Genomic DNA, 27825 nt, shown 5'->3' with positions numbered 1-27825 from the left:
TGGGGCACCTCTGCTTCCTTGATGTTGGAAGATTGGGTATTGATTGCCCACCTGGGGGCTGTTAGTGGATTTATTATGGCTGCGGAGCTCCTTGGGTGTTCAGGTGTTTCACAGCTGCAGAGTGCTTAAGACAGAGCAACTGGTGGGGGCCCTGGAACCAAGGGTATACACAGGCAGTTGTTATATGGGATGGGTGTTTGTGTTGTTGTTGGTTGTTTGCTGTGAGTAAGGATTCTGTTTGGAGGGTGGGAGGTATGGATAGTTGGATCTGGGATAGAAGAACTGAGGATGAGAGTGGACAGGGGAGATAGGAGGTTAGGAATACTATTGATACAGTGTCATTCAGAAGGAGATATTGTGGAATCTGTGGGTGTGTCATAGTCAGAGATGCTATGAATGCTGTTTGAAAGTAATCCTAATGTCTTATCATTAGCCTTCACCCTCAGAACCAGGTAGATGGATCCTGGGTGGTCCCACGTCCAACTGGGTTGGACGCTTTTCAATTCTGGATTGGTATAGAACAAATCTGCACTCATCTGCCATCTAATTGTGAATGAACAAGCAACGTGGCATGTGATGTGTTGGAACCACCAACAGAAGGGAAGGAGAACCCACCATGGAGTAAACATACATTTCAGTTTAGAGTCCATTTTGGGGGACTCAAATAAAGGATCCACTATATAGGTGATTCACTATAAAATATGTGCTCGGGCCTATCCACAAGTGGTCCTGGTTGCTTGAACCTAACACATGCATAACTGAGACTTAGAGGGATTCCTTCTTGGAAGTATATCCACCTGCATATCAGTTTGTCACTAGTCACAACTAGTGACTAGGGAGAGGGGTGGCTGTTGTCATCTGTGTGTTGTTGAGGGCCCTTAGAGCTCTGTCATGCAGATAACTGGATGTGATGATCTCTGGTTTAAGATAGGTTTTAACAATTGGACTAATTGCTGGTATACTATTCCCATCCACCACCACCACTTCGCTGCCCAGCATCATCCCTACTTTAATTGCTAGATTGCATTGCTGGGTTGGCAGAGGAGCCTCTGAGGTTATTTTTGGACTTTAACTTGCCACTTGGCTATGTTGAGTTCATTGGCAGCTCTGGAGTTCATGGACTCCTTGGCATTCATGGAACCTGCCTCAAATGATAGAAAGCCAAAGGCATTCCAGAAGTTGCATGCTATATCTGGTTTGGTTTTGGGGCAGTAGAGTGCAGACTAGAATCAGAGGACATTGCCACTTATCCATTGCCATGAACGGGTCATTCTTCGATTGCTCTCTGACTCACTGGGACTATCCAACTATGCAGAAGGTGAAGACATATTAGGTTGCCCCAGATAATCTGGGTCTGTTGAGGTCTAGAGGAAGCTTGAGTTTTTCCCCAAGGATTGACAGGCACTTTGGCTGAAGCCTGGGCTGCAGCCTGGAATAGATATATGACTGGGACTGCATTGCACCTATATGATCTCCATCTGTGTGCTGATTCTGAAGTGTTCCTTAGTTTTACAAAATGCTCCAGGAGATTAAATGTCATAAGTGATGCTAGGATTTCTTTCTCCATTGTAGAAAGACAATGAGCAAATCCAACTAGACCTAAGAGTCCATATTTACTTACATCATGGCAATAGGTTTGGAAAAACATTGCCCACCAGTCCTCTTTATGATGACCTATTTTTGGCTGTGGCACTAGACACACAGGATCATCCTCAAGGCTTTGGTGATGAATATGTGTCTTCAAGCAGACAAAATGCTCACATTTGCTCAAACATGGACTCTTACTAGGCAAGTAATTTTATCTGGACTGTGTTTGATTCTGTTACTATCAAGGAAGGTCCTTCTATATGTTAGTTCAGGCACCTGTATGTTAGATCCTGATCTCTTCTGGGTTATTAAATTGGCCCAGGAAAAGACCACAGGTTGGGTCCATGAAATGACTTGAGCCTCTTTGAGGGACGAGTGCTCCAATACATCTTTTAACGACATGGTGGTATGTCCCCTCCTTAAGAAGTCATTCATGAACTCTTCCCTGTTGGATAATTATACATCAATTTCCATTCTGCTCTTCTTGGAAAAGATTGGTTAGATAAGAGTTACAGAAAATCTTGGAGAAAACAGATTATCGAGACTCATTTTAGATGGTTTCAGGCCAGGGCACAGTATAGAGACATGTGTTGGTTGCATGTTTTGAACTGTTGATTACTTCATTGGTAATCAACAATAAGAAAACATCAGTCATTTCATAGCCTGACAAAGATATCAAAGAACAAAATGTATTTTCACTGAATGCATTGAATGATCAGTTACTAAGTATGCAGGCAAACAGTTTGTTGGAGAATGACACCAGGAAGGGGTTATTCATTTTAATCCTTTGAGTAGTAATACACATGGTTCCTAGGAGGAAATGGGTATAGAATGAATAGGGGAAAAAATAAAAGGAACAAAAATGAAGGTAAAATGACTGCTGGAAGAGAAAGTACAAGTCCTGTAAAAAAAAAAAAAAAAAAAAAGCATTCAAAGATATATTAATCTTCCAATAGAATGAATGGATGGTGGATGCAAAAAATAGAATATGTGAAAGTGAAAAATGATATCACACAATGCCACAGAGACTGTGGAGTTATGCTAGTGGGAAATAAGAAAAAGGATGTTTGGTAGAATAATGAGGTGAAATAAACCGTAGGTGAGATAAGAAAAGAAATCTTAATGATAAACTATGCACTAAATGAACAAGTTTTGCAAGGTCATATACTATTCACTTACTGAATTAATGTTATGTTATTGTTTTTATTTAGTGGGGGTAGATCTTTAGGCACTGGGATGGCACTTCGAGATATTTCTCTCATAATTTGTTGCAGCCTTTTACTTTATTGTATTGCTTTCTTTTATTCTTCTTTTAAAGCGCAGTAAATTATGGACAGTAAGTTTGGTGCACTGGTTAGGGCACTAGGCTAGAAACTGAGAGATGGTGAGATGGCACAAAGCCATCACTTGCTGACCTTGGGCCAGGAATTCACTTTCACCCTTAGGCTGGAAGCTATGACAAACTACTACTAAAAAACCTTGACCAGAAAACTTCAGGTACTAGGTAGCTTGAATTTGAAGATATGCACATGCATACGCACAAAGGGGATTATGATCCTTTAAAAAAAAAAAATCTTTAAAAAGTGCATGAGATGTCTCACGTGAAACGTATTTTTATTATTTATAAAAACAAAATGCACAGGTATAGAATAGGTAATACCTGGCTAAATAGTAATAACTGTGAGAAAATCTTGGAGTCCTAGTGCATAATCACTTTAATATGAGCCAACAGTGTGCTACAGCTGCCAAAAAAGCCAACACAGTCCTAGGCTGTATTAAAACAGAGATAGAATTAAGATCATTTGAAGTGTGAGTACCACTTCATAACGCCTTGGTAAGATGATTAGGGAACAAGAGGCAAAAACATATAGTTGCAGGAATTGGGTATGTCTAGTTTAATGAAAAGAAGGACCACGGGTAACATGATAGCAGTGTTCCAATATCTAAAGGGCTGCCACCAATAAGAGGGGATCAGCCTATTCTCCAAAGCATGTGAAGGCAAAACAAGAAGCAATGGACAGAAACTAATCAAGAAGAGAACCAAACTAGACATAAGGAGAAATTTCCTGACAGCTAGAACAATTAATCAGTGGAACAGTTGTGGGTACTCCATCACTGGAGGTTTTTAAGAAGAGATTGGACAACTATTTGTCTGAAATGGTATAGGGCAGATGTGTCAAACTTGGTCATCACGGCGTCATCACATGACATATCAGGTCTTTTTCCCCCTTTGCTAAACCAGGCAGAGGTGGGGCCAGCACATGACATATCCAGTCCGCGGGCTGCGAGTTTGACATCTCTGGTATAGGGTTTCCTGCCTGAGCAGGAGATTGGACTAGAAGACTTCCAAAGTCCCTTCGAACTCTGTTATGCGGTTCTTTCATTCTCAGTCTTTGCTGATTTATGGACATCTTGGGATTTTGTTTATATGTTGTAGGATGCAATTAATCTTTCTTGAAACAACCCATATATTGGTGATCCATAGAAAAATCCTCACTCGGCCTTCTTTGCTATTAATAAAAAGAGTAATATTTAAATATATGAAAAGTCGGAAGGTTTTTAAATTCCTGTGTAAAGCACTGTTTCAGCCAAGCTAATTTTTCAATAATTCATAAATGTTGGTTGAATTGAAATGCTGCTGTGTTTGGACACTCTCAAAGTGGAGATTGATGCAATTGACTAGAAGTTTCCTATTCCACTCATTATTCTGAATTCTGTTTTTTAAATGTGTACCTCCCAACTAATTTCCTAGAAATTCATAACTAGGTTGTTCTATCTCATGAATACAGTGGAGGCTGCAGGCATCTACAAATAAAATAAGTGGACGCAAATGATGAAACTTGCCTTGTGACATCACAAAGCAAACACCTTAGATGTTTGCATCATATATTGGGAAAACATCATACAATTAAAAATTGGAATTTGTGGCATGCTATTATAATACTTTTTGTTTTGTTTTGATCATTGTGGTTCTTAGCAGGTGCCCATGAACTGTAGATCTTATTTCTATCTTCTTCCTGTAGTCATAGGTGGTCAAGCATAATTTTTTCATGAGGTGTAGAGATCAGCTCCTGCTAGGGAAGGCTGTCCCAATTAACAAATGACTGTCCAAAGCTCTGTGGATTACAAGATACTTTATTAATGTTGATCATTAGTTGACTTTCTGTTTTTCCATCTTTAAAAAACCCAAATCAGCACCACTGTTTCCATTCATCCTAATTTCTTCTGATGATGCCTCTCAGGCGGCAATTAAGTTTATTAAAGCAGGAAGTAGTCTTATAAACATGGTTGAAAATGTGCTATGTATTGGCATATACAGTAATATGGAAGCTTGCCAAGAATGTCTCTGCACCTAAGGATCTAAAAACATGTTTGACTGGACTAAAAAGAGAACTTGCTTTCTCTTTTATAGTAGTTTGATGATATGGATATAGCGTTGGAGTTGGATATAGCCAAGTCAATGAAATCCATTATTTTTTACAATCAGACATAAAGATTATAACATCAAATATCTGATTCTGAAGTTCTGAAAGCAATTTTTAAAGCATTTTCAACTTATTTTTTTCAAAACACATGCCTGGACTATGTGAGATATGAAACTTATTTGGAGATACGAAGTAGTAAAGGGGAGAAATAATTTGAGAGAATGTGTCTAAAATGTTGCTGGTTTCTAAGCACCAAGCATTGGTTTCATTGGACAACAAAGATTTTGCTTCCTGAACAAGTTTGAATATCTTTTATAGATTTTAGGCTGCTAATCATGAAAATAACCTGTAATTTAATGTATCACTATTTTATAGAAATTGTTAGCTTTTACACAATGGCAATGTACACCCTTCAGTTCAAGTTGGCTATGCTGCACACATGAAAAAAAACATATGGAAACATGGAACTATTTTTGAAGCATATCTAGTACACCAAGTGGAATATCTGCTGATTGGAAAGCAGTTTGGAAATGTCAAATATTGTTGCTAAATATGTAAGTGAGACAGTCGTGCAAGAGAGTTGCATTACATTAAAAAGAAATGGACATTCCAAACAAATTTGGCTCCAGGATAGAAAAACATGATACATGAACTACTTGTTAACCTGACAAAGGTATTTTTGCCTCTGCTTCATATAAAATTCAGACTGATGAAAAATGTTGTGAAAGCAATGCACAAGGAAGGTGAAGGTTTTCGTTATTTGAGACAAATGTTTAAAATAGCTGATGCCAAGATTAAAGAAGGGATTTTTGTCAGTCCACAGATCTGATATATCATCATAGACAAGCAGCTCAAAGATCTGTTAGTGGGGCCAGGGAAAATTGCCTCGAAAGCATTCAAGAATGTCATTAAGGATTTTCTTGGCAACTATAAAGCAGCAAACTACATTCAGCTGGTTGACAACCTTCTAATAGCATACAAAACCATGTAGTGCAAAATGTCATTGAAGATTCATTTTCTCCATTCACAGTTGAACTTCTTTCCTGAAAATATAGGTGCGTTCATTGATGAACATGTGAAAGGTTTCAACAGAATATTGGAAAAATGGTATGAGGGCAACTGGAATCCATTGATGCTGGTTGATTATTGTTGGACTGCAGTGAGAGGTATTGGACACAGTACAAATGAAAATCAACAGCAAAATACTTTCAACCCTGTTGAATTCATGCAGTGTGTCAGAAACATTGTATGATTAAATACGTACATTATAGTCATTTAAAGTTAATTTCATATTTCTCAAGATTCCTGTGTGATGCTGAAATTATAGCTGTGTTCGGTGTGAAAGGGTTCTATCATAATCACAAAAAGATTTTCAGGTAGCAAAACATTTGAAAAAAAAGTCTAGTGTTTTTAAAATACATCTCTAGAGAGTAAAGAGATGGACATGTTATCTATGTTCCTGGTGGTGTTTATTGATAATGTTTCCTAACCCTCTAGCTCATTTCACTTTATCAAATAGGAAAGCTTTCCTTTGTTCATCACAACATAATCCCAATGAATTATGTACTGCTCTACTGAGTATCAGTTTGAGTTCTACTTTCTATCATCTTCTGTAGCTTGTCCTTGGCAGATTTCCAGGCCAGCCAGCATATTGGCACTAGCAAAGCTGTTATAGAAGCCAGACTACCTTTTCCCACCAGATTAAAGGGCCAATGCTTTAAGAGGTCATGTTTCATGACATCAAAGACATTGGCAGCTGATTTACTTAGATCTGCTCTCTTTTCTCAATTCCATCCTTCAGAGGTCGGTAAAATGAGGACCGAGATTGTTGGGGGGGCAATATGCTGACTCTGTAAACCGCTTAGAGAGGGCTGTAAAATATAAGTCTAAGTGCTATTGCTATTGCTATTGATCAGTTTGCCTCAAGTGACTGATTCGTAACATAAACATCTTTTATCCCCTGTTTAAAGCAATCCATACTTTACACATGACAAAAATATACTTATCATGGCCTCATCTTCTTTTACAGAAGTGACCTATTTGATTGTGATAGGATTTCTTGGCATAATTGCTCTGGCCCTTACTATTCTAGATTTTGTATTGATTGATAGTGATACAAAAGAACCAGTTTTAAATGTATACATACGTGTTGATTATTATATTTAATGATTTTTTTGTCTAATGATCCATAGGATGAAAGTATTAAGGAGTAATAGTTATTAGTTATTAATTTAATTGATGTTTTTAAAATATATATTTCAATCTGTATATGTGTCTTCCTTCCTTCCTTCCTTCCTTCCTTCCTTCCTTCCTTCCTTCCTTCCTTCCTTCCTTCCTTCCTTCCTTCCTTCCCTCCTTTCCTAACAATTGTAATGCTGCTGAATTCATTATTAGATTAATTTGGAAAAGAACATTTATACAGCCTGATGGGAATGACTTGTTAATCCTTAGGATTTTCTACCATCTGGATAATGAAAATAGACTGTCGTCAATTACTATTCATCCTAAAGACTTAGTGTCATAAACCACAAGGTGAATCTTGACTGATTGATGACTTCCCTAGAATGCCAAGGCATTATGAGATTCCTCAATTCCATATTGGATTGTTTACAGAGACACAAATACTTAGCAAAATTATGATAATGCCACCTACCCCAAGGCCAAGGTTTTAAATAAACATAACTAGTGTCAGTGAATATGAGTACACCTGATAGTCTTTGACTTTGTAATGCATACAAATAGAAAAAAAAAAATAGAGGAAGATTCCTTTTTTTTTTTTTTTAGTTTTAGTTTTCATGGCTCCAGATTTGGAAGCTATTCCAAAATCCAGAGATGATAAATAGATTTCTCTACTTGCTAGCACATCTGTATGAAGGGAGTTTTTGTTTTTGTTTGGTTTTGCAAATAAGCACTCATATTTCCTCTCCTGTTCTTTGAGATAGCACCCAACCATATTTTTTTTGGTCTTCTCACGCCTTAAGCATGAAAGCCAGCTGGGTCACTTTGGGCCAGTCACCTCACAAAGTTGTTGTGGTGGGGAAAATAGGAGGAGGAAGAAGTGTTAGGAATGTTTGCCACTTTATTTATAAAAGTAACAAAGGTGAGATTAAAAAAAAATCTAAATAAAAAATAAATAAAAAACAAATCTAACTGATCCTTCCACAGCTGGAATTTTATTACTCTACACCTTTCTTTCTGTTGTGCCAGGCACAGTTTCCTAGCAATCTTATTAGAGACTCTCCTAATCAAAAACCACAGTGAGTCCACATGCCACTGTGTACTCAAGCATGCTTCTGTCTATGAATACCAGGAATAAAATAATAATTTAAAAAAACAGGACATGGTAATGATTTAATAATGTTTAACACAGCATGCATCTATGTGATTGTGGATCACTCAGTGCTTTGTTTCTTTGTTTTGGAAGTTCTCCAGAACACTGCAACACATAATTATATTTCATGGCATCTGAAAGTTGTCAAAAGGGAGTTATATTAATTTATTTAAATGGAATCTGAATTTCTCTTATTTATTTATGAACTTCTTAAATGAACCATGCCACTAGTTTATTCTGACAAATATCCATACATTACAGAGTCAGGATTCCAGTCCAGGTTGTTTGGATTAGGCTTCATTGTTCTAAAACAGGTAAAGTATGAAGTGTAGGCTACCAGAAAATCTATAACACCTCCAGATGATACCAAAGAGTAGGAGTTTTCTATATTAATATACTGACATTTTGAAATTGCCTGGCTGTTTCTAACCTCTGCTTAACAGACGTAACAGAGTAGGCCCTTCCCTCCTTGAAATTATTGATTTATTTATTGTGATTTATCTACTATTTGCATTCAGACGAAGTAATCCATGATTCTGGGAGTTTACAATGGAAAAAAAAAAAACCCTGCAACATGCATGCCATATGTATTCCAAATTACTTTTTTTACCTTTGAATCCAGATTGTTACACAGGCCTAGGAATCACAAAAATATGACTCTACAACCAATGATAGCATGTTAACAGATATGAAAATTACATCTCCCTATTTATTTCTTCTCTGATTTTTAAAAGTAATTTATTGTCTAACAAACCAAATGAAAACCATTTTCCAGAAACACAGACAAAAAAACATCATTATTTCTGTTAACTTTTAAATGTGCCTAAGCTTAGGTAGCTGACCAACATCAGGTGGTTTGCAAGATCCCATCAGTAGGAATTAGGAAAAAGGGAATTTGAGCTAAGGAGACTTATAACACAAGAACACATGGGAATTCACTTAAATTGGATAGAAGTTGTTCTTGAGGCCAAGATTAAATCATGGAGGGATTTCTTTAATTTAGACCTTTCTGTCAAGAAGTGTGCAAAAAGGGAATGGAGAGGATTCTAGGGTCTAAAAGACAAGAGAAAGGATTTGAGTACAAAGTGATCTCTTAACTCCACTATTGAGTTGTTCTGTTGAAATTAAAATGTCTTAATTCCAACATGACAGCCAGTTTTGGTGTAGTGATTAAGGCATCAGGCTAGAAAATGGGACTCAGTGAACCAATTTAGGCAGAAAGTCAGTGAGTGACCTTGGGCCACTCCCTGTCTAGGAAGCAGGCAAGGTCAAACCACTTCTGAAATCTTGCCAAGAAAACTGCAGGAAGTAGTCCAGGAAGTTGCCAGGAGTCAGCCTTGATTTTGAAGGCCGCCTAAGCAAACAAACAAAAAAAACGCACCAACATTCTGTATAAATGAGTCAAATGTTTCAATTCTATTGAACGTTTAAGTTAATTTTATAGTGTTTATGTAAAGTGCTATAGATATCTACAATTGATAAAGCTACATGTTCTCTACTGGACATTTTGCATCTGGCTATAGAGCCAGTTCCTTCATAATGATCATAGAGGCAGAATTTAAAGTGTATTTAGAACATTCAGAGAGACTGTGAACTGCCAATGAGAAATGGATCCAAGGAGTTTTATGAAGTCATATCGATAATATTTTTAATGGCAACCTAATAAACATGGGAATAAAAATAAACATATTTCTTAAATTAGAAAATGTGCTACGGAATAAACTGCTTGAGTTCCTGTATACAGTATCTATGATTCTGTTTCTATTTAGACTAAGAATGTAACCTTCCATACTCACTGACTGTCATTCAGAACCTTGATTTGCCAAGGTGTCAGATCAATGGCTCAATGGCTTTTTGACAAGCAATTGATAAACTTGTTGACTGACAGCTTAATAGCAGCAACACAGCAGCTGCTGTTTTTGAGTGCATAGTGTTTCTCTGCAAGAAAGGTTTGTTGCCATAAAGGTCTGAAATTCTATAGAATTATCAATGTACTACACCCTAAAAATTGCCATGGTACAAAACAGTATTGGACATATAATTGTGAACTACATTTCTTTCATGAGTCATACCATATGTCTGTTCTGATACTTTGAAACCTCAGTTCATTTTATTTATATGTGACACACAGCTTGACTCTTTGGATCTCAAATGATTCACTTTGATATTTTGAATGCTAGCTAGATTATTATCATTTACATTATATAGAGAAAAGAAAGCCAGAGACTGACTTTCTGAAGCTTGTCTGTTGAACAAGAATTTGAATGCTTGGTTTAATCATATCTGAGTTTTAAAATAATGAAATCAGTTATTTAGACAAAACGGATAAGCATTTTCTTTGGACGGGTTGTGAATTCAGAACAGTGAGATTCGTATTGCCTTATAGACAAAAAATAAAGTTGTAATGATAATTAATTTATGTGTCTTTTTCTAGAGCAACCTCATTGTACATTCTAAAGTACAACTTCTTCTCATATTAAATACATAACTTACTGTATATACTCACATACATGCTCATCCATGGATAAGGAGACCCTCACATTTTAAACCAAAATACTATTAAAAATGTGCCATGGATAAGCTGGTTACACATTTCATGGCATTGGATTAAAAATGTGAGGGTCCATATATCGGTGACTGGGCTTATCTACTAGTATATCCTGGTAGTGAAAAGTAATATATAAACCTATAGTACCTGCTTCACCTATTGTTGATCCTTTGAATTAATCCTGTCCTTTATCTATTTTCCTTCCCAAATATCTATTGTAAACTATTTGTATACATTTGCAATGATAATTTGAACTCTGTTGTAGGTGGATGATGTGATCTATTGTTCTTGGCAATTCTGTTTTTCAAGGTTTGGATGCTCTCTTGACTCAACAATTTATGCTTATTACTGAATGTCACAAGGTGATATTCTGAAACATACGCACTTGCCACAGAGAATGGCCGGAAAGTAATAAATTGCTGTTCTGTGTGAGGTGAGGACATGGCAATCTGATTTCTAGTCTATGTTTTCTTTCGGTCAGCACAGTTCAGTTATATGAACATTATATGAACCTAACTGTGTTGCTAATGATAAAACATAGGCGTCTTTACTCAAGCATTATACAAAAGAGATAAAACAAAATTGCATGTAACTCTTCTCCTTGTAATTGAAACCATCAGGATATTTTCCACCTGAAAAATCAGCCTAGTAATAAGACCTGTGACAAATCTTCACCATGCCCTTACTGGATACTGTGCTACGATTTTCTGAAATACATTTAGGCAGATCAATTAATTAATCCGAACTGAGCCTGATGCTCTCTCACCTCTTGCCCAGAAGTCATGCCCTTTTTGGTGACTTTTCCATCATCAGTAAATATAACTAATGATGAAGTCTGAGTTTCCAGAGCATGATGAAATGAGTCTTGCTCCATTATTGGCACACATTGATTGTAATTGGGGATCTCAAACAGATCCTATCCTTGTCATCATTTGATATCAGGTTCTCTGTTTGAAGTAAAAGAACTAGCTTAGGCTGGACACTTTATTGATTTGGTAGCCTGTTTATTTATCCACAATCTCAGCCTTTGAGGGCTTTTTGCCTTGAAAAGTGCCAATCACAGCCAATTTTGTTTAAGTTCATCATATAATTTCTCTTTCAAAATTGTCAGCTGTTTTTCTGTTCTGTCAGACTATGCTGTGTTCTGTAGGTATTCCTCCTCCACAAGGATTGTATTCATTAAAAAGTAAATATGTGTCTTCAAATAAATTGCTGAGGACTAATTTGTACGATGTAAAAAGAGGTTAAAATAGAAAGCTGAGTTACTCAGTAATCTGAGTAGCACTGGGAAGGACTTATTTTATCTAATATTCTTCCCACAGTATTTTTCTTTATTTATTTTTCTTCTTCTCTTTGAGAGGGAGGAAGCAAAGTTGCAACTGCAGCTCCAGCATTGCAAGGAATATTAGGCACCTTGATGTTGTTCTAAATGTTAATGCTATTTTTAAATTTTTAACTGAATAGTTGTTCAGCTGCATTTTAGAATTATAATTTATATTTGACAGCAGGCAGACTGAACAGGAGGTTGAACATTTTATTTTCCTTTCCAAGCATCCAAAAAACAAGAACTTCTATAAAGTTAGGTGACATAGTTCAGCTTTTGATTTAACTTCCTTGGTATACTACAATATGAGGATAAATAGCAAAAAAACTAGCAAAATTCAATATGCACACAAACACACAAGCATGTATATGAATGTTTCATAACAGAGTCATTGTATGTTTGTGTGTATGTGTATATATATATGATGTGTATGTATATTTGTGTGTGTGATCCTGGCAACTTACAATTAAAAGCATTAAAAAAAAAACATTAAAAGCAGGCTAAAAATAAGTATATGGAGAAACAAACAAAATCTAGCATGATCCCAACCCAGAATTTATAAATCAGTGTTTTCCAAACTGTAGTCTTTCAGATGTGTTAGGACTGGGACTGTCAGCAGTTCCCCAAATTCCCACTCTTTGGTTCTGTTGGCTCAGGAAATCTGGAGTGTCATTCCCAGCACACATGAGAGGCCATGTATTGAGGAGTATGCCCCAAGCAATGACTTCATGGAACTCAGAGGGCAGGCCTATTATTTTCCACTCAGAAGCAGGTTTTATTAGTTCCAGTGTCAAGATAAATAAGTACACAAGCCTCTTGTGAGTCTCAAAAACTCACAAATAAAGGAAGTTTGAAAATATTTTTTCAAAAAAATTACAAAACCTAAAGCCACCACAGAGCAACAAAACTACAAGGAGATCAAAAACTTTGCCTGGCCACAAAAATGTAATGTGCCAGGCATGACTTGACCAGTAATGGGCACATTCACAGGCACTTCCATCCAGAATTACAAGCAACACTTAAAACATAACCTTCCTGTTTTTTGTTTTTTTTTAAGAATTACAGAATTCATTTTGATCATTAGCTTTACGTTTCTCACATTTCTGTTCAGAAAAACACTTGATGGCTTAAATGTGATCTTAATTGCAATAGTGTAAATCTACAAACCCTCTTGCCCTTTACTCTTTTTTTAACCCATTCTTTTCTGTAGTGTCCTTGGAGCTCTCTGAGATCTGTTGTTTGTTTGCATACTTTTCATTATCCAACTAGATAACGTCAATGTGAGTAAGTGTGTTGGAGAGTATAGGTAAACTCTTGGAGAGGATGTGCTTTGTTCTTTAAAATATAGCTTCTATATATTTTCCTTACGTATTTTAGATAGATCTACAATAAATAGGTAATGTACGTTATCTATTTTCTTTAAAAGACTAGAAGATGTATTCTATAGCAGCCAATATATAAGATGGAATTAACACGAGACAAACAGTCAAGCAGAAAACAAGGAACTACCAAAGAGAAAACCACACCTTCACCAAAAATGGCAGGCCAAGCTAAACAGAGAGCAAAATACCACCTTTCTTTGCCCTGATGATCGTTTGGTAGTGAAATGTCCACAAGCAAACGACCAAGCTCAGAAAGCATCAAGGCCTCTATAGTTCAACCTGGACCTACATAGTTTATCTTCTGTTGGAACCATTCTTTTCTTTTCTGGTGGTGATCCATTTGCAAAAGTTCCAACACTTTTGTTAACTGAAGCATATAGGATTGGTCTTTCCCCAATATATAAACTTGTTCCACAATTTTGCAAGTACATAGATTCATATTTTTGCTTGAAAGTTAGCCTCTATGCCAGTCAGATGGCAAAGCACTTAATTGCTCTTTGCCCTCCCTTTCGCTTCTACTTATTGTTACAACAGAAGTGAGACCGCAGAGTTCAGGATGTTAACTATCATGTAAAAACATTAGCTGCAAAGCATTTGATTTTAGAAGCATCATTACAGATAAGGCATAGCAAAATATTTCTTTCTGAGCTGGCGTCTTTAATACCTTCTATTTTATACAATATTCTTAGACATAGACTTTCTTGTTGGAGAAATTTGATTACTTAACATCATCATGTACGAAGCTTCCCTAAGGTAATAGAGTAATCTAGAATTAACCATCAATTCATTAGGGTTATCTTATCCACATCAGTAACAAAATAAATACATCTTGAACTTGATCTAATTATCTTCTGCTTTTTAAAGCCAACCATCCTTCATCCCTCTCTCCTCACTTTTTTTTTTGGCAGTACAGTTGGCTGCTTAGCAGGATTTATTTTGCCCGGCACTTCATTCTTCATTCTGTGAGGCACCTTTCTTGGCAGGTGCTCCTTTGCTACCTTTCTTCATCTTTGCTCTATGGACCATGAAAACTGCCATTACAAAAGAGAGAACATGGTATGAACTGTGTTTTTATATCAGTTTTGTGCCGACACTGCAAAATCGACTGATTCACTTAAATCCTCAGCAGTTCTGATTTTTTTTTTAAAAAAAAAAGGGGGGGGGAAATATGTGGTGGTGAAGACCAACCAGATCATCTTTGATCATTATCCTTGAAAACTGCATATAAAGAACGACACTATAGTTATCGATGGCTTAAAAATGAGATTCAGGTTCCTTTCATCATTTTTTTTTTTAATTGACAAAAATAAGTATTATCTGAAAATGTTACTGACGTGGATACATTCATGTTTTGGTACTACGTGATCTCCCATAAAATGTATAGCAATAAACTTCAAACATATATGCTTGCATCTTTACTCATAAATGAATGTTCAACATGTGATGGACCTGACTAGCACACTAGAAAAATGCAATGTGCTACAAGTTTCTGCCATTTTTGCATGTGGGCGTAGAAATATAGAGGTTTAGAATCAAGATAGCATTAAGTTATATGTTGTACTTCTGGGGGACCACTTGCTGACTTGATGCTGTTATTGGTAGTCCTCAACTTACAAACATTTGTTTACCAATTGTTCAAAGTTATAACAGCACTGAAATAACTGGTCCTTGCACTTAAAATGGTTGTAGCATCTCCACAGTCACAATCAAAATTCCAGTGCTTGGCAACTGGCATGTAACAGTCGCAGCATCCCAGAATACAAATTTCCCAGCCAGCTTCCAACAAACAAATGGGGGGAAGCCGGATTTGCTTAATGGCCATATGACTGCAGTGACTCGCTTAACACCAATGGCAAAAATAGGTTGTAAAATGGGAGACATTCGTTTAACAACCCCATTGCTTAGCAATGGAAATTCTGGTCTCAATTCTGGCCATGTCAATTTTTCTTTTTTCTTTTCGTTTTGTTTGTAAAGCTGAGCTGCAAGTTATAGAAATGTACCAAGACCTGCTAACCAAAACCCTATCCATTCTCCAATAGGAATTTCACCCTCAGTAATAAATGAGTGGCTTGTAAAAGCTCCTAAGAAGCACCTGAAGGCAACATGGCCTCTTCTAATGTTGATCACAGTAACTCAGGGCTGTCGAACTTGAGGCCTGTGAGCTGGATGCATCATGTGCTGGCCACGCCCATGCCCGGTTTAGTGAAAGGGAAAGAAGTCATGATACAACATGTGATTATGCCATGACAACACGAGTTTGACATCTCTGCAGTAGCTGCAGTTGCTGCAGTAGCTGCAGTAGCCGGTCAGTGCATGATTGTTCTTAGATTTGCACTCATTTCAGAAGCACTTCCAGATTGAAAGATTTAGCTGGTGACTCACCATGGCCTGGGAGACACCCATTTGAGAGCTCCTTTCATTGCCATTGGCAGGAGCTGGAGCAAAGGATGTGAATTTACCCTACCCGAGGGAAACTCTCAGGTCTCAAACAAAGGTTTGCTAACCAACCCAGCATCCTAAGCATGAGAGCCACCATGCTCTGGTTCTTAGCTATGAATTATATTAGGGAATAGTGAATTGACTCTATTATGCATTAAGAATCCAGGTAAAAGTGATTGTATCTTAGTTTAGAGTTTTACAGGATGTATTATAGCTAAATGTATATACACTTCCTAAAACAACACTGAGGCAAGAAAAAGACATTTTTTTTAAAGCAATAACAAATGGGCAAATTCTTCCAAACATACAAATCACTAATTTCTAGAAATTCAGTTTTAGACATGTTTACTGGGAACCAAATTGTTGTGGTTTGCCAGCAGCCTGCAGAGCTGGCAGCAGAGTCGGACAGTGAGGAGGCTGGGGAGTAACATGGGCCAGTCCTGGAGTCTGGGGAAGCTTGGATGAGGGCTCTGCGTCGGAGGCAGAGATGGGGCCAGGGCCATCTGGGAGTTATGTGCAGACTCCGGAGCTTCCAGAGTCAGACATCAGTGAGGCAGAGGAACAGGGGGAGCCTGTTCCTAGTGTGTGCATGCGCAGAGCTGCCAGAAAGCAAGAACAGTTAAAACAAAAGGGATGCCTCGGGAGTAAGGCTTGGAGATGATTGGCCCCTCTCATAAGACATAAAGGAAGAGCAAAGGCACGTGGGCCTTTGCAGGAAGCAACGTTGTGGATGGTGTTGGTTTGTACTTTGAAGCTCCATTTTTGACTCTCTGTTTCCATGTGGCCTTGCCAAGATAATTGCCAATTAGGTCTTTGGCAGCATGTCAAAGAACATAAAAGTGGGTGTTTACCAGCCTTATCTGAAGGACTGTGGCAGACTTCTGTTGGACTATTGGTGAATGAAAAGAATTCACAGCCGTTAAAATAAAAAAAAAAGGAGTTTTGGGACTAATTGTGTGCTTTTTACTATATCAGGAAGCCTAGGTCAGAACACAAATCCTTTTGGTTCCAAATGGCTAAGGTTTAAATGTTTTGGCAGGAATTAGCATATCTTTAATGTCATAATATTTGAAGTTTTTCTCAGGAGCTGCCCATAGAAACATAGTTTGTAAAAGTGAAGTGTACAAACTTTACTACCTCAAGAAAAAAAATGTCAGTGAATTGGCTTTATGCCTAATGAAATGTTCTGTATGTGAGAGGGTGTTTCAAAGAAAATATTAAAATATTATGTTACATTCTTAAAGTATGTTTTTGTATAGACCTTGATACACAGTTCTTCTTATGGTAGCTTTTTTCTCCATATTTTCATACTATTAGTAAAACTGAAATCAGCAAATAGTAGAAGTGTCCAGTCCAAATGCAGTACATGAGAGGTACAGGATTAGGAAAATTAGAAATGTCTTTTTATCATAGTCAATACTAAGTGTCCAAAAGACAGAAAGAAATAATAGATAATAGTGGGTGGGGATTTGTTGAGAGTTCATGATCATTGTTTGGGATTTTGATTTAAAATGAAAATTTTGATGTCCAGTCAAAGGAAAACAGTCTTCAATTTGATTTACTAAGGAATACGGAGCTTGATAACAAGATCACTCCTTGTTCATGCATGGCATTTTTTAAAAATCTCCCCCACATCAAAATACAGGTAGTCCTTGACTTACAACCACAACTGAGCACAAAATTGTTGTTGTTAAATGAAATATTTGTTAAGTGAGTTTTGCCTCATTTTACGACCTTTCTTGACACAATTAAGAGAATCACTGCAGTTGCTAAGTTAGTAACACAGTTGTTAAGTGAATCTGTCATCCCTTTGACTTTGCTTATCAGAAGGTTGCAACAGGTGGATCATGTGACCCTGGGACACTTCAACCGTCGTTAATATGAGTTAGTTGCAAGCATCTGAATTTTGATCATGTGATCATGGGGATGCTGCAATGGTTGTAAGTGTGAAAAATGATTGTAAGTTACTTTTTTTTTTTTTTTTTAATTTGATTTATATGCCGCCCTTCTCCGGAGACTCAGGGCGGCTTACAATGTGCTCAGCAATAGCCTTCATCCTTTTGTATATTTATACAAAGTCAGCTTATTGCCCCCACAACTGGGTCCTCAATTTACCTACCTTAGAAAGGATGGAAGGCTGAGTCAACCTTGAGCCTTGGCGAGATTCGAACCTGCAGTAATTGCAGGCAGCTGGTCTTAATAACCAGCTTAATAACAGGGTGCCTTAGACCACTGTACTACCAAGGCTCTCTTTTTTCAATGCCGTTGTAACTTTGAACCATCACTAAATGAACTGCTGCTAAGTTGAGGACTATCTGTAGATAGGGTAGTTTTGTTTTGCTTTGCTGTATAGTTTTCAAGTGTTTAGTGCTCAACTATTTCATTAATTTTGGTCATAATGCATGGAATTCATGTCTAATGTATGTCATCATGCATAAATTAACACTTTGTACATTCTTTCCATCACTAGAATTAGAGAAATAATTTTAAGGATGTTGCCTTATATCTTCAGCTTTTCTAGATTCACCCAGGTTTGGGATGACTCAATGTTTTCATTATGTTTACATTTGTGATGTCTGACACATATATCTTCTAGTGATCTTTAATTTATGAGTGCTGAATAAGCTAGAAAGCACTCTCTCTTCTGCATGCCATTGCAATATCTTTCGTCTTCAGGCATCAGGCAGTGAACTGTTTGACTTCTTTAACCTCTAATTGTCTTGCTAGTCCGGAGAGTCTTTGGGGTTTCAGAATCATTACTGCCTCACCTCTTTCGCATGAAATGTCATAAATCATAACTTTAAAATGCCACATTATCTCTTGAATAAGAATGAGAAAATAAGCTTAAGGTCTGTTACCACCAGGTTTCTTTTATGGTTAATATTTCAAGTAGAGCAGATTATTCCTAGTGAGATCTGATTTTAGGTAAAATAAAATTATGCACACCAACGGACCCTATAAGTCACTTCATTGGAACCTTTATGTGTGGATGCTTGAATTACAATAAAATATACTGTAAATTGCAGCCTCTGACTACAGATGTGTTGTTTGTATAAAAATAAAAATCACAATGGCCAAAAAACAAGGTAGCTGAAGGTAGAAAATAAGGTGTGTGTGTGTGGGGGGGGAAAGCTGTGGCAAATGTCCATCTTGCCAATAACTAAAGGGAAGAGCAGGGCAGGAATGGAGATTGCTGTGGGAGTAGGCAAGGCAGTTAGAATTTTTAACCTTTTTGAAACTCAGTATTTACTTAGAAAATGGATGTATTCATTTCCCCACAAAAGTTTTATGTGAGTCTGTTTACAGAGAGTTGAATAGGACATTAGCTTATATTTAGAACTCAAGTGCCTATAGTTCCTCATTGTTATTTCCTTTTGAGAGACTGTACCGTGATAATTCAATATGTCTTTCCAGATACAAATTTAGAATATTAGTTGTATTTCTTGTCCCATAAGATAAACACTCAGTTATGTTACTAATGGGAACAAAATAATTTCTCTCTCTCTCTCTCTCTCTCTCTCTCTCTCTCTCTCTCTCTCTCTCTCTCTCTCTCTCTCTCCCTCCCTCCCTCCCTCCCTCCCTCCCCCCTTCCCCCCTCCCATAAATGGAAGACTTTGCTGTTGAAGCTTGTATAGAATTATTATTATTATTATTATTATTATTATTATTATTATTATTATTATTATTATTATTATTTTATTTCTATACTGCCCTTCTCCCGAAGGACTCAGGGCGGTGTACAGCCTATTTAAAAACAGAACATCAATTAAAATAAACATCAATTTAAAATAATTTAAAAATATTAAATAAATTTGGCTTAATTTAAAACCCCAAAAATTTAAAACATCCAATTTAAAATTATGTTGCTAACCCAGCCTGGCGGAACAACAGGGTCTTGAGTGCGCAGCGAAATACCCGGAGGTCAGAAATCTTATGAATTTCTGGGGCAATTTAATCTGTCCAATCCCAAACAATTACAGTTAATCTCTGTGGATTTGCTAGGTTTACATATTGAAGAAATAATTACATATTATAAGAAATAAGAAATAACAGACGCAATTATGTCTCTCTTTTATTTAAAAAAAGTGTTATCAAATGTAAAATTATATGAAAGTTGAGAAGTCTTGCTCTCATATACCTGGAAAGATACTTAGATGCATTGGTATTTGTATAGGATTTGACAACTTGATGGGTATCCTTCAGAATTGCAATTTGTCTTGAAATTAGTCAAATTGTCTAGACTGGAGACAACCTGTGTCCAGAATTCTTAGAAAATATCTTATTGTCTACCTGTGGACCCCAGTAGTGCAATATGTGCTATACATGTAGCACTGAGTAGCATTATTACACTTTGCTTTGCTACTCTTTCTCCATCTTCTGGTCATGTGGATGTCAATAGAATGCTGGTATATTCTATAGTAGAATGCATGTACTATTATATTTTGAACATTGATCTGTGCACAATAGCTCACATTCTGTTCATTTATGAGCACTTATGCATATTCATGTTATATATCTACTTTTGTTCAGGATCCTCTTGGTTTTCTGGCATGACATTGAATTATTTAAGAGATCCTTTTCTTTAGTATAAATATGTTTCTGACATCTTCGGCATGTGTAATTGGTATTTATTCAGTTTGTGCAACAGCCTATATGGTGTACTAAAATGGTTCCAATCCCTCTATTGTTTTACTAGTGCCTTGAAGGTTTTACTGTACCAGTTCAACACCATAATTTACAATAGACCCCTAAAACAAGTTTACTCTAATGGAGATTACAGCTGTATTCCATTTTCTACTTTCTGATAATCATATCTCAGTTGGCAATCCTTTACAAATTCACAAGATGTTTTATACGGTTGCTATTTTGAAGTATATTCTCACCTATCTTGGCAAATTTGATAAAATAACTAATTGGTGATTCTCCTTCTCCTTCTCCTTCTCCTTCTCCTTCTCCTTCTCCTTCTCCTTCTCCTTCTCCTTCTTCCTCCTCCTCCTCCTCCACCACCACCACTACTACTACTACTACTGCTGCTGCTGCTGCTGTTACTTCATCGTCATCGTCAACACCATCACTACCATGATCATCATTATCTGAAAATCATGGTAATACTCTGATTTTCCACTGGGCAATATTTTCTCATTTCCCATTTAGTGGGAAGGAGAGATAAAAGATATGTGTCCTGGCATTTTGTTTTAGAACAAAAAGAAATAAAAACACTGAAAATAATTAAATTATAGCACATCTGTTCAATCTGTCTTTCATACCCATACAAAAACAGCAGTTGTGTTGATGGGATGATCCAAATTAAGAGAGCACTGTGGAGAGAAATCCTTTGTTTCTCTTTTTCCCTCCTTTTTTTTACTGGTGCTATAGCTATAGCATCTCAAATATGCAATTTTTAGAAATAGGTAATTCAGCTCCCTATTTTTTTCTAAAAGACAGTTGGTATAAACAAGTATTTTAAAAAGCACGGTTAATGTTTTCCTTTTTAGTCTATGTTTGATATCCCATTTTAAAAAAATAATAAAAATGTATACATGTCAATTATTCCTATTTTGTAATATACTGTTGTTGTTTTTTTAAGCTAAGTGTATTAATCTTCTATTAGGCTCTTAGAGTTTGCCAAGTCTTTCAAAGGTAACAAGTCTTTTGTCCTAATAATTAAATGCCACTATATTCCACTTATTAGCAATTTCAATGTATACTTAAGATAAATCAAACATTAATTTCTTTATAATTAATCTTGTCACATAGTCAAATCTTGTCAGCAATATAACGGTGAGGACTAGAACGTTATTTAAAAAAAGAATACAACTGCTGAGATCTTTGACATTGCAGCATGCAGCTTGAAGACATCTGTTGTTATGTAATTGTTACCACTGAGCTATTCAACCTGCTATAAATTCTTCAGTCAATTTATTCTCTTCTTTGTTACTGTCACTGAAAAATAAACAGAGTCATGTACAGTTAAGATGCAGCTGCGACAGAAAAAGAGGAAGATGCTGATGAGTGTTGATGGAGAAATTCTCCATTTCTTTTAATACATTAATTTATTACTTAGGGTTTTTCCCCCCTCTATTCTGCATGATGAAATCATGTTGTTTCCCAGAGAACCTAGTATTCGAGACTCAAGTGTATTTTCCACTGCTATGTAGTTATATTGATACAGAATGAATGCAAAGATCGTTTGCTCTCAGATTGAAATTCATACAATATACCCTTGTTTGTGTATGAGAGATCCCTATTCATTATATTCTATTCTTTTTCCATGCTCTCTTATTGAAATGCCCCTTCAATCAATAATGTATCGTATCTTGACACTATCTTAGTGATGGATATAAAATTCTGTTTTCATTGCCATTGGGTTTTGAATGATAGATTTGCAGAGTTCCCTGGGCAAATTGAAATAAGCCTTGAACTGTATCTCAGCAGGGATGCTAAGTTATCCTTATTCAGAATAAATATCTTTTCTTAAAAAAAATCCCACACATACCACTAATTCTTCTCAGAGTCAGAAGCTACAGGTGCCAATCAAGTCAGCTTTAGAGGAATCAGTACTGTCAATTTTAGGCTTATTTCCTATTTGAGGGAAAGAATAGTAATGATATATAAAGTGAACCTTAGCACATTAGGGAAGAGAGAAGTTTACCCGCTAGATATATGTTTTGCTTTTGGGGATGAGTTAACTTTGTGTGTGGCTAGTTTACCTTACAATCAGGTTGATTCCCTTGCTTGTTTATATTATGTTAAAATTAATAATGTGTTATCATTGTCATTGTAAAATGGCAAACATTGCTTCTGAAGAGGTTCATCAAATCACAAGATTGACATGCACGTGACATTACCAAGATAGATTTAATGAACCTCAGCTTAGTGAACTAAGAGTGCAATGCAAATTTTCATCTGAGCATCATTCCCCAATAAGGGACAAAATTTCCATTTCATCCAAAATAGTTGAGATTTGCATAATTTACATTAGTGTTGAATCCAAATTGACTGGATGCAAATAATGCAAATCCATGTAAAAGGAACATTGAGGTTTAACATGCACCCTTTCTCCTGAAATTCTGTAAAAGAAGAAAATACTGTAATGCCACTATTCATTTTATTATCACATGCATCAAAGCCCCATGTGTGCACATGTATGCTTTATATTATTTATATTTATTAAATTTATAAACCACTTTTCTCACTGTGGCTAGTTTACAATGCAATAAAAATAAATTACACACACACACACACACACACACACACACACACACATATATATGTAAAAAGTTAAAATCTCAGGTGTTTCCCCGCGTCATTAAAAGTCTGTTAATTGAAATGCTTAAAATCCTGGCTAAAATCCCAGCTTAAAATCCTCCAAAATCCCAACAAAACACTTTGTAAGGTCTTTTGAAACTCTGGCTAACCAACACTAATCCTAACCAACACTTTAAAAGTTTTCTTTTTGGCAACGTTTCAACAAGCTCTCTAACTTGTCATCATCGGACCCCTATTTTCAGTTTAGAAGCTGTGGATATGCTGCGAGATCGGAGCTGTCGCCTTTCTATGTTCGCTGCTGCTGACGTATGCTGGTTAGCCTGCAACTCTGTGTCCTGATTGGAGGGCAGCAGTTTTTTCTCCTGCTTCATTATCCTAGCTGCAGCCTGACTGCATGTTAAAGGCCCAGCTTTCTCTGGTTCCTTATTACTAACTGTCAACTGCAAAGAAGGAAGGATACTGGTAGGCATCACAACACCGCTGATTGCTTGTTGAGATCTCAGCCTATCTTCTGGCTCGGTTCTCTCTCTCTCCCTGTTCTCTCTCATCTGCAAAGAGGGAAGGACTCTGGCAGGCATTACAACACCACTGGTTGCCTCTTGGAATCTCTGCCTATCCTCTGATGTTAAAACCCGAGTTTCCCTCAGTGCAGGTCTCCAAATACTTGATAACCTAGAAGCGTCATCTCGTCTATTCATATTCTGTGACCTCTTTTCAATTTCGATAGTCTCCCTAATTATTCTCTTATTAAGATGTTCCTCTTTCATCACTATTCTAGTATTGTTGAAGTCGATATTATGTCCCGTGGCCTTCATGTGTTGTACCAAGGAAGAAGTTCGCTCTTCTTTTTTCACTGCGTTTTTGTGTTCTTCTAAACGCACACCTATTCGTCTATTTGTCTGTCCAATGTAAGATGACTGACAGGAGGCACATGGCACTTCGTATACCCCTTGATTTTCCAGTTCAATTTTATCCTTGGGGTTTCTTAACATCATCAATATTTTTCTATCTGTGTGGAACACTGTTTTTATTTTGTGTTTCTGTAATATCTTACTAATTTTATCGGTGGTCTCTTTTATATAGGGCAGGATGGCTTTTCCCATATTCTGTTCTTCTTCTTGGGTTTCACTCTGTCCTAATGTCCCTTGCCGGATTATACTTCTAATTTTATTTTCGTGGAACCCATTTGCCATTAATACCTCTGTGAGAGTCTGAAGCTCTGTTTGTACATGTGCCTCATCTAATAGACGTTTAGTTTTAATAATTAAGGTTTTTGCCACTGAATTTATTTGCGAAGGATGATGGTGTGAGTGTGTGTATCGATTTGTGTGTATCTTCTTTCGGTAGACACTATGTCCTAGGGTGCCATCATCTCTCTCTCTCTCTGTCTCTGTCTCTGTCTCTGTCTCTCTCTGTCTCTCTCTCTCTCTCTCTCTCTCTCTCTCTCTCTCTCTCTCTTTCTCTCTCTCTCTCTCTCTCCTAAATTTGGTATAAAATGGTTTGCTGTGAATGCGACTGCTTGAGGGCTCCTGGATTGGAGCTGAAAAGGCGAAAGGGATGCAGTACGCTCCCTCCCACAAGACCCTGTCTTATATTTTTTTTAACCCCGAAATAAGCACTTGGCCTTATTTTCGGGGAGGTCTTATTATTTTGGGGTGCGTGGAGCGAGATGGGGCTACTCTTGCCGTCTTACCTGATTTCCAGCTCTGCGTTTAAATATTTTCAGGGAGGGTTTATTTTCAGGGGGAGGTTTATTTTAGCACAATTATTTATACATATATAAATAATTATATATGTATGCACACAGATACACACACACAATTTAAAAATTACAACAATTAAATGCAAACTAAAACCCAAGGGTCCAAGCAGATATGGTGCCTTCTCTGCACCAACCACTTCCAGCCTGAAGTGTCTCCATTTGGGTCCCATGCCAACGGACCCCAATTATGTCATGTATTTATTTGATACTTTTGTTCCAGTGTATATATTATATGCTATATAGCTATATATTCTGTATGTGTGTGTGGATGGAGCAAGTAAGAAAGGGAGTCAGAATAAAAAGGTATTATTAGATATTTTTTTAATCCATTGCAGGAGGCCATGGAAAGCCTCTTCATTGTAAATTACGGAATGTAATCTACCCCTCTGTTCCAGCTTGTGTTGGTAAATCGATGTTATTCAGATGAAAAAGAATGACTGACCCACAGTTACCCAGGTGTTTCTTGCCTAAAGGAAGATTAGAACCTTGCTAGAATCTGGGCTCCTAATCTAGTACCTTAACTACTACCCTATCCTGGCTGTCACAAATTACCTTTGGATCCTTTCATTGATCATTTCCTCCCCCCACCCCACCCCTTTGGTTGTTTATTTATGCAAAGTGCTTCTGAAGGTAGTAAATTGAAGAAAGCTGCTACAGATTTCTCTGATAACAATAGTAATCCCCAGTCTAGCACAGGTATGTTTATATGTCTAGTCTTTTAATCTATTTATATATATATATATATATTCTTCCCCTTAGCCATCTATGTATGGTATTCTATCTGGTGTTTCCCCTATTTTAAACGGAGGATTTTTCAATTCGCAAAAGGCAAAACTACAAACAGCATCAGAAGTGGGATTATAAAATGAGATGCTTTTACAAAAAAAATGCAGATCTGCTATTAATTGTTTTCTAGGGAAATCAGAATATTTTTGAAATGATTTTAAATGCCTTTAAAAATAAAGCCAACAAAAAATAATGACCAGGCAATGTCTTCATAATCAGGTTAGCATTGCCCATGTAGATATTTTCTTAATTTAATTAGCCATGAAACTGTCTTTATTTCATGAATGCTTAAACTGTGTTGGTGCAGTGGTTAAAATGCAGTATTGCAGGCTAACTCTGCCCATGCCAGGAGTTAGTTCCTTATTGGCTCAAGTTTGACTCAGCCTTCCATCCTTCCAAGGTCAATAGAATGAGGACCCATATTGTTGTGGGCAGTATGCTGACTCTGAAAACTGTTTAGAGGGTGCTGTATGAAACAGTATGTAAGTCTAGGGCTATTGCTATTAAGCATGAATAAAATGTTGAGTAACATAGCTGCAACTATTATTTGCAAATGTATTAGTCTTACCTTCTTTCCTCCAAGGAACCTAGCAAAATATTGTTCTGCATATAAGTCTGGTTTATAATGACAATATTTTCATTCTTATAAAACATTTTCTAGGAATCTTTAGCTGTTAGCTGAACTATGCTAGTTAAAACAATTAACCCAGCTTTATCAAAAGCAGATTTCTTCTGCAATCCTTCATCCTCTGCTTCTTATGCTTTGATCCAACGTATTTATAGTGTTTCAAACAATTGGAAGCTCTTAACATTATATTATAATCATGTTGTCCTTATTAATGTTAATTTCTATTTCAGAAATCAAAAATTGCCACGTATGAAAAAATGTGGGCCTTTATGAATAGCAGAAGGCAGTCAGTGCTTGTCAAAGGCAATGAGGAAGGTATCCAACGTGTACTCACTTCTGATTATGCTTTCCTAATGGAGTCAACTACCATTGAGTTTGTTACACAGCGGAACTGTAACCTGACACAAATTGGAGGCCTGATAGATTCCAAAGGTTATGGGGTTGGAACTCCCATGGGTAGGTTGCACATCTTTTCTAATTTGTATTCATAATTGTAGTTGCAATGATAACAGATGTTTCCTAGATTGTTAGCCACTCAATCTGTGTAATAACATTGTGTCCTATTTATTGTAAATAGTATTTATATTGTTAAGGTAGCATCTAAATATTACTAGGATGATATGCTAATAGTACTGTAAGCTTTATATATTTATTTTTCAACTGGAAGAATGTGATCTATGCTAAGGAAACAAATTCCATTTATGGCTGCGTAAAAATATAAATACCATGTTAGCAGATGCATGATTTTTTTTTTAAAAAAAAATAAAGAATAAAGATAACATTTTCTGGAAAAGAAAACTTTAATTAAATGTAATTGTAGATGACCCCTGTGAATATATTTCTGGTTATGCAGTTTTTTTTTTACTCTTTCTCCAGATGCCAAGTTTGACTAGTGAAGTATTATATTTGTAGAGTTCTTTCTGCTGGCAGTGAATATAAGTCAGTGCTTGAAGAGATTATTGACTAATCTCTTTATATGACTAGTTTTGGGCAAGCTAACCCTAATTGTTATTAGGTTTTATTATAGAGCATATTACCAATAATCATTTGGGATGCAATTTGAAATATTACCAGAGTGTTCATCATGACCGTGCAGGGCTCTTCAAGGCACAATATCTCAAGTAGATTCCAGTATTTAGCAGTTCTCTTCTAACATCCGTAGACTTCAGTGCCTCAATTAAAGCAATAGTGGGAATAATGAAAACAGAAAATCTAAAGTAGCATAGATGAACTCGGTCTTGGAGGAGTTGAGTCTGAGCCTGTTTCTCCCCATCCAGATCCGCACGGCCTCCAGGCACCGGGACATCACGTCAAGGGCATCATTGGGGTGGTCCGGGGTAGAGA

General features: G+C 36.7%; 1 protein-coding gene across 1 annotated transcript in view; it reads left to right on the top strand.

The window, feature by feature from the left end:
• The window catches only part of GRIK2 (glutamate ionotropic receptor kainate type subunit 2), a 515907-nt gene that overhangs the window by 460493 nt on the left and 27589 nt on the right, over nt 1–27825 (top strand). The window contains exon 14 of the mRNA XM_070953760.1: nt 26712–26937. Coding sequence (XP_070809861.1) covers nt 26712–26937 — 226 coding nt within the window. The remainder of the gene's footprint in view (nt 1–26711; nt 26938–27825) is intronic.

This window comes from Pituophis catenifer, unplaced genomic scaffold (assembly GCF_029215685.1).
Source record: "Pituophis catenifer annectens isolate HBS135680 unplaced genomic scaffold, rPitCat1.0.hap2 SCAF_1, whole genome shotgun sequence".
In the NCBI taxonomy this organism is placed as follows: Eukaryota; Metazoa; Chordata; class Lepidosauria; order Squamata; family Colubridae; genus Pituophis; species Pituophis catenifer.
The sequence above is the reverse complement of the archived record's forward strand: the minus strand, read 5'-3'. Positions and strand labels throughout refer to the sequence as shown.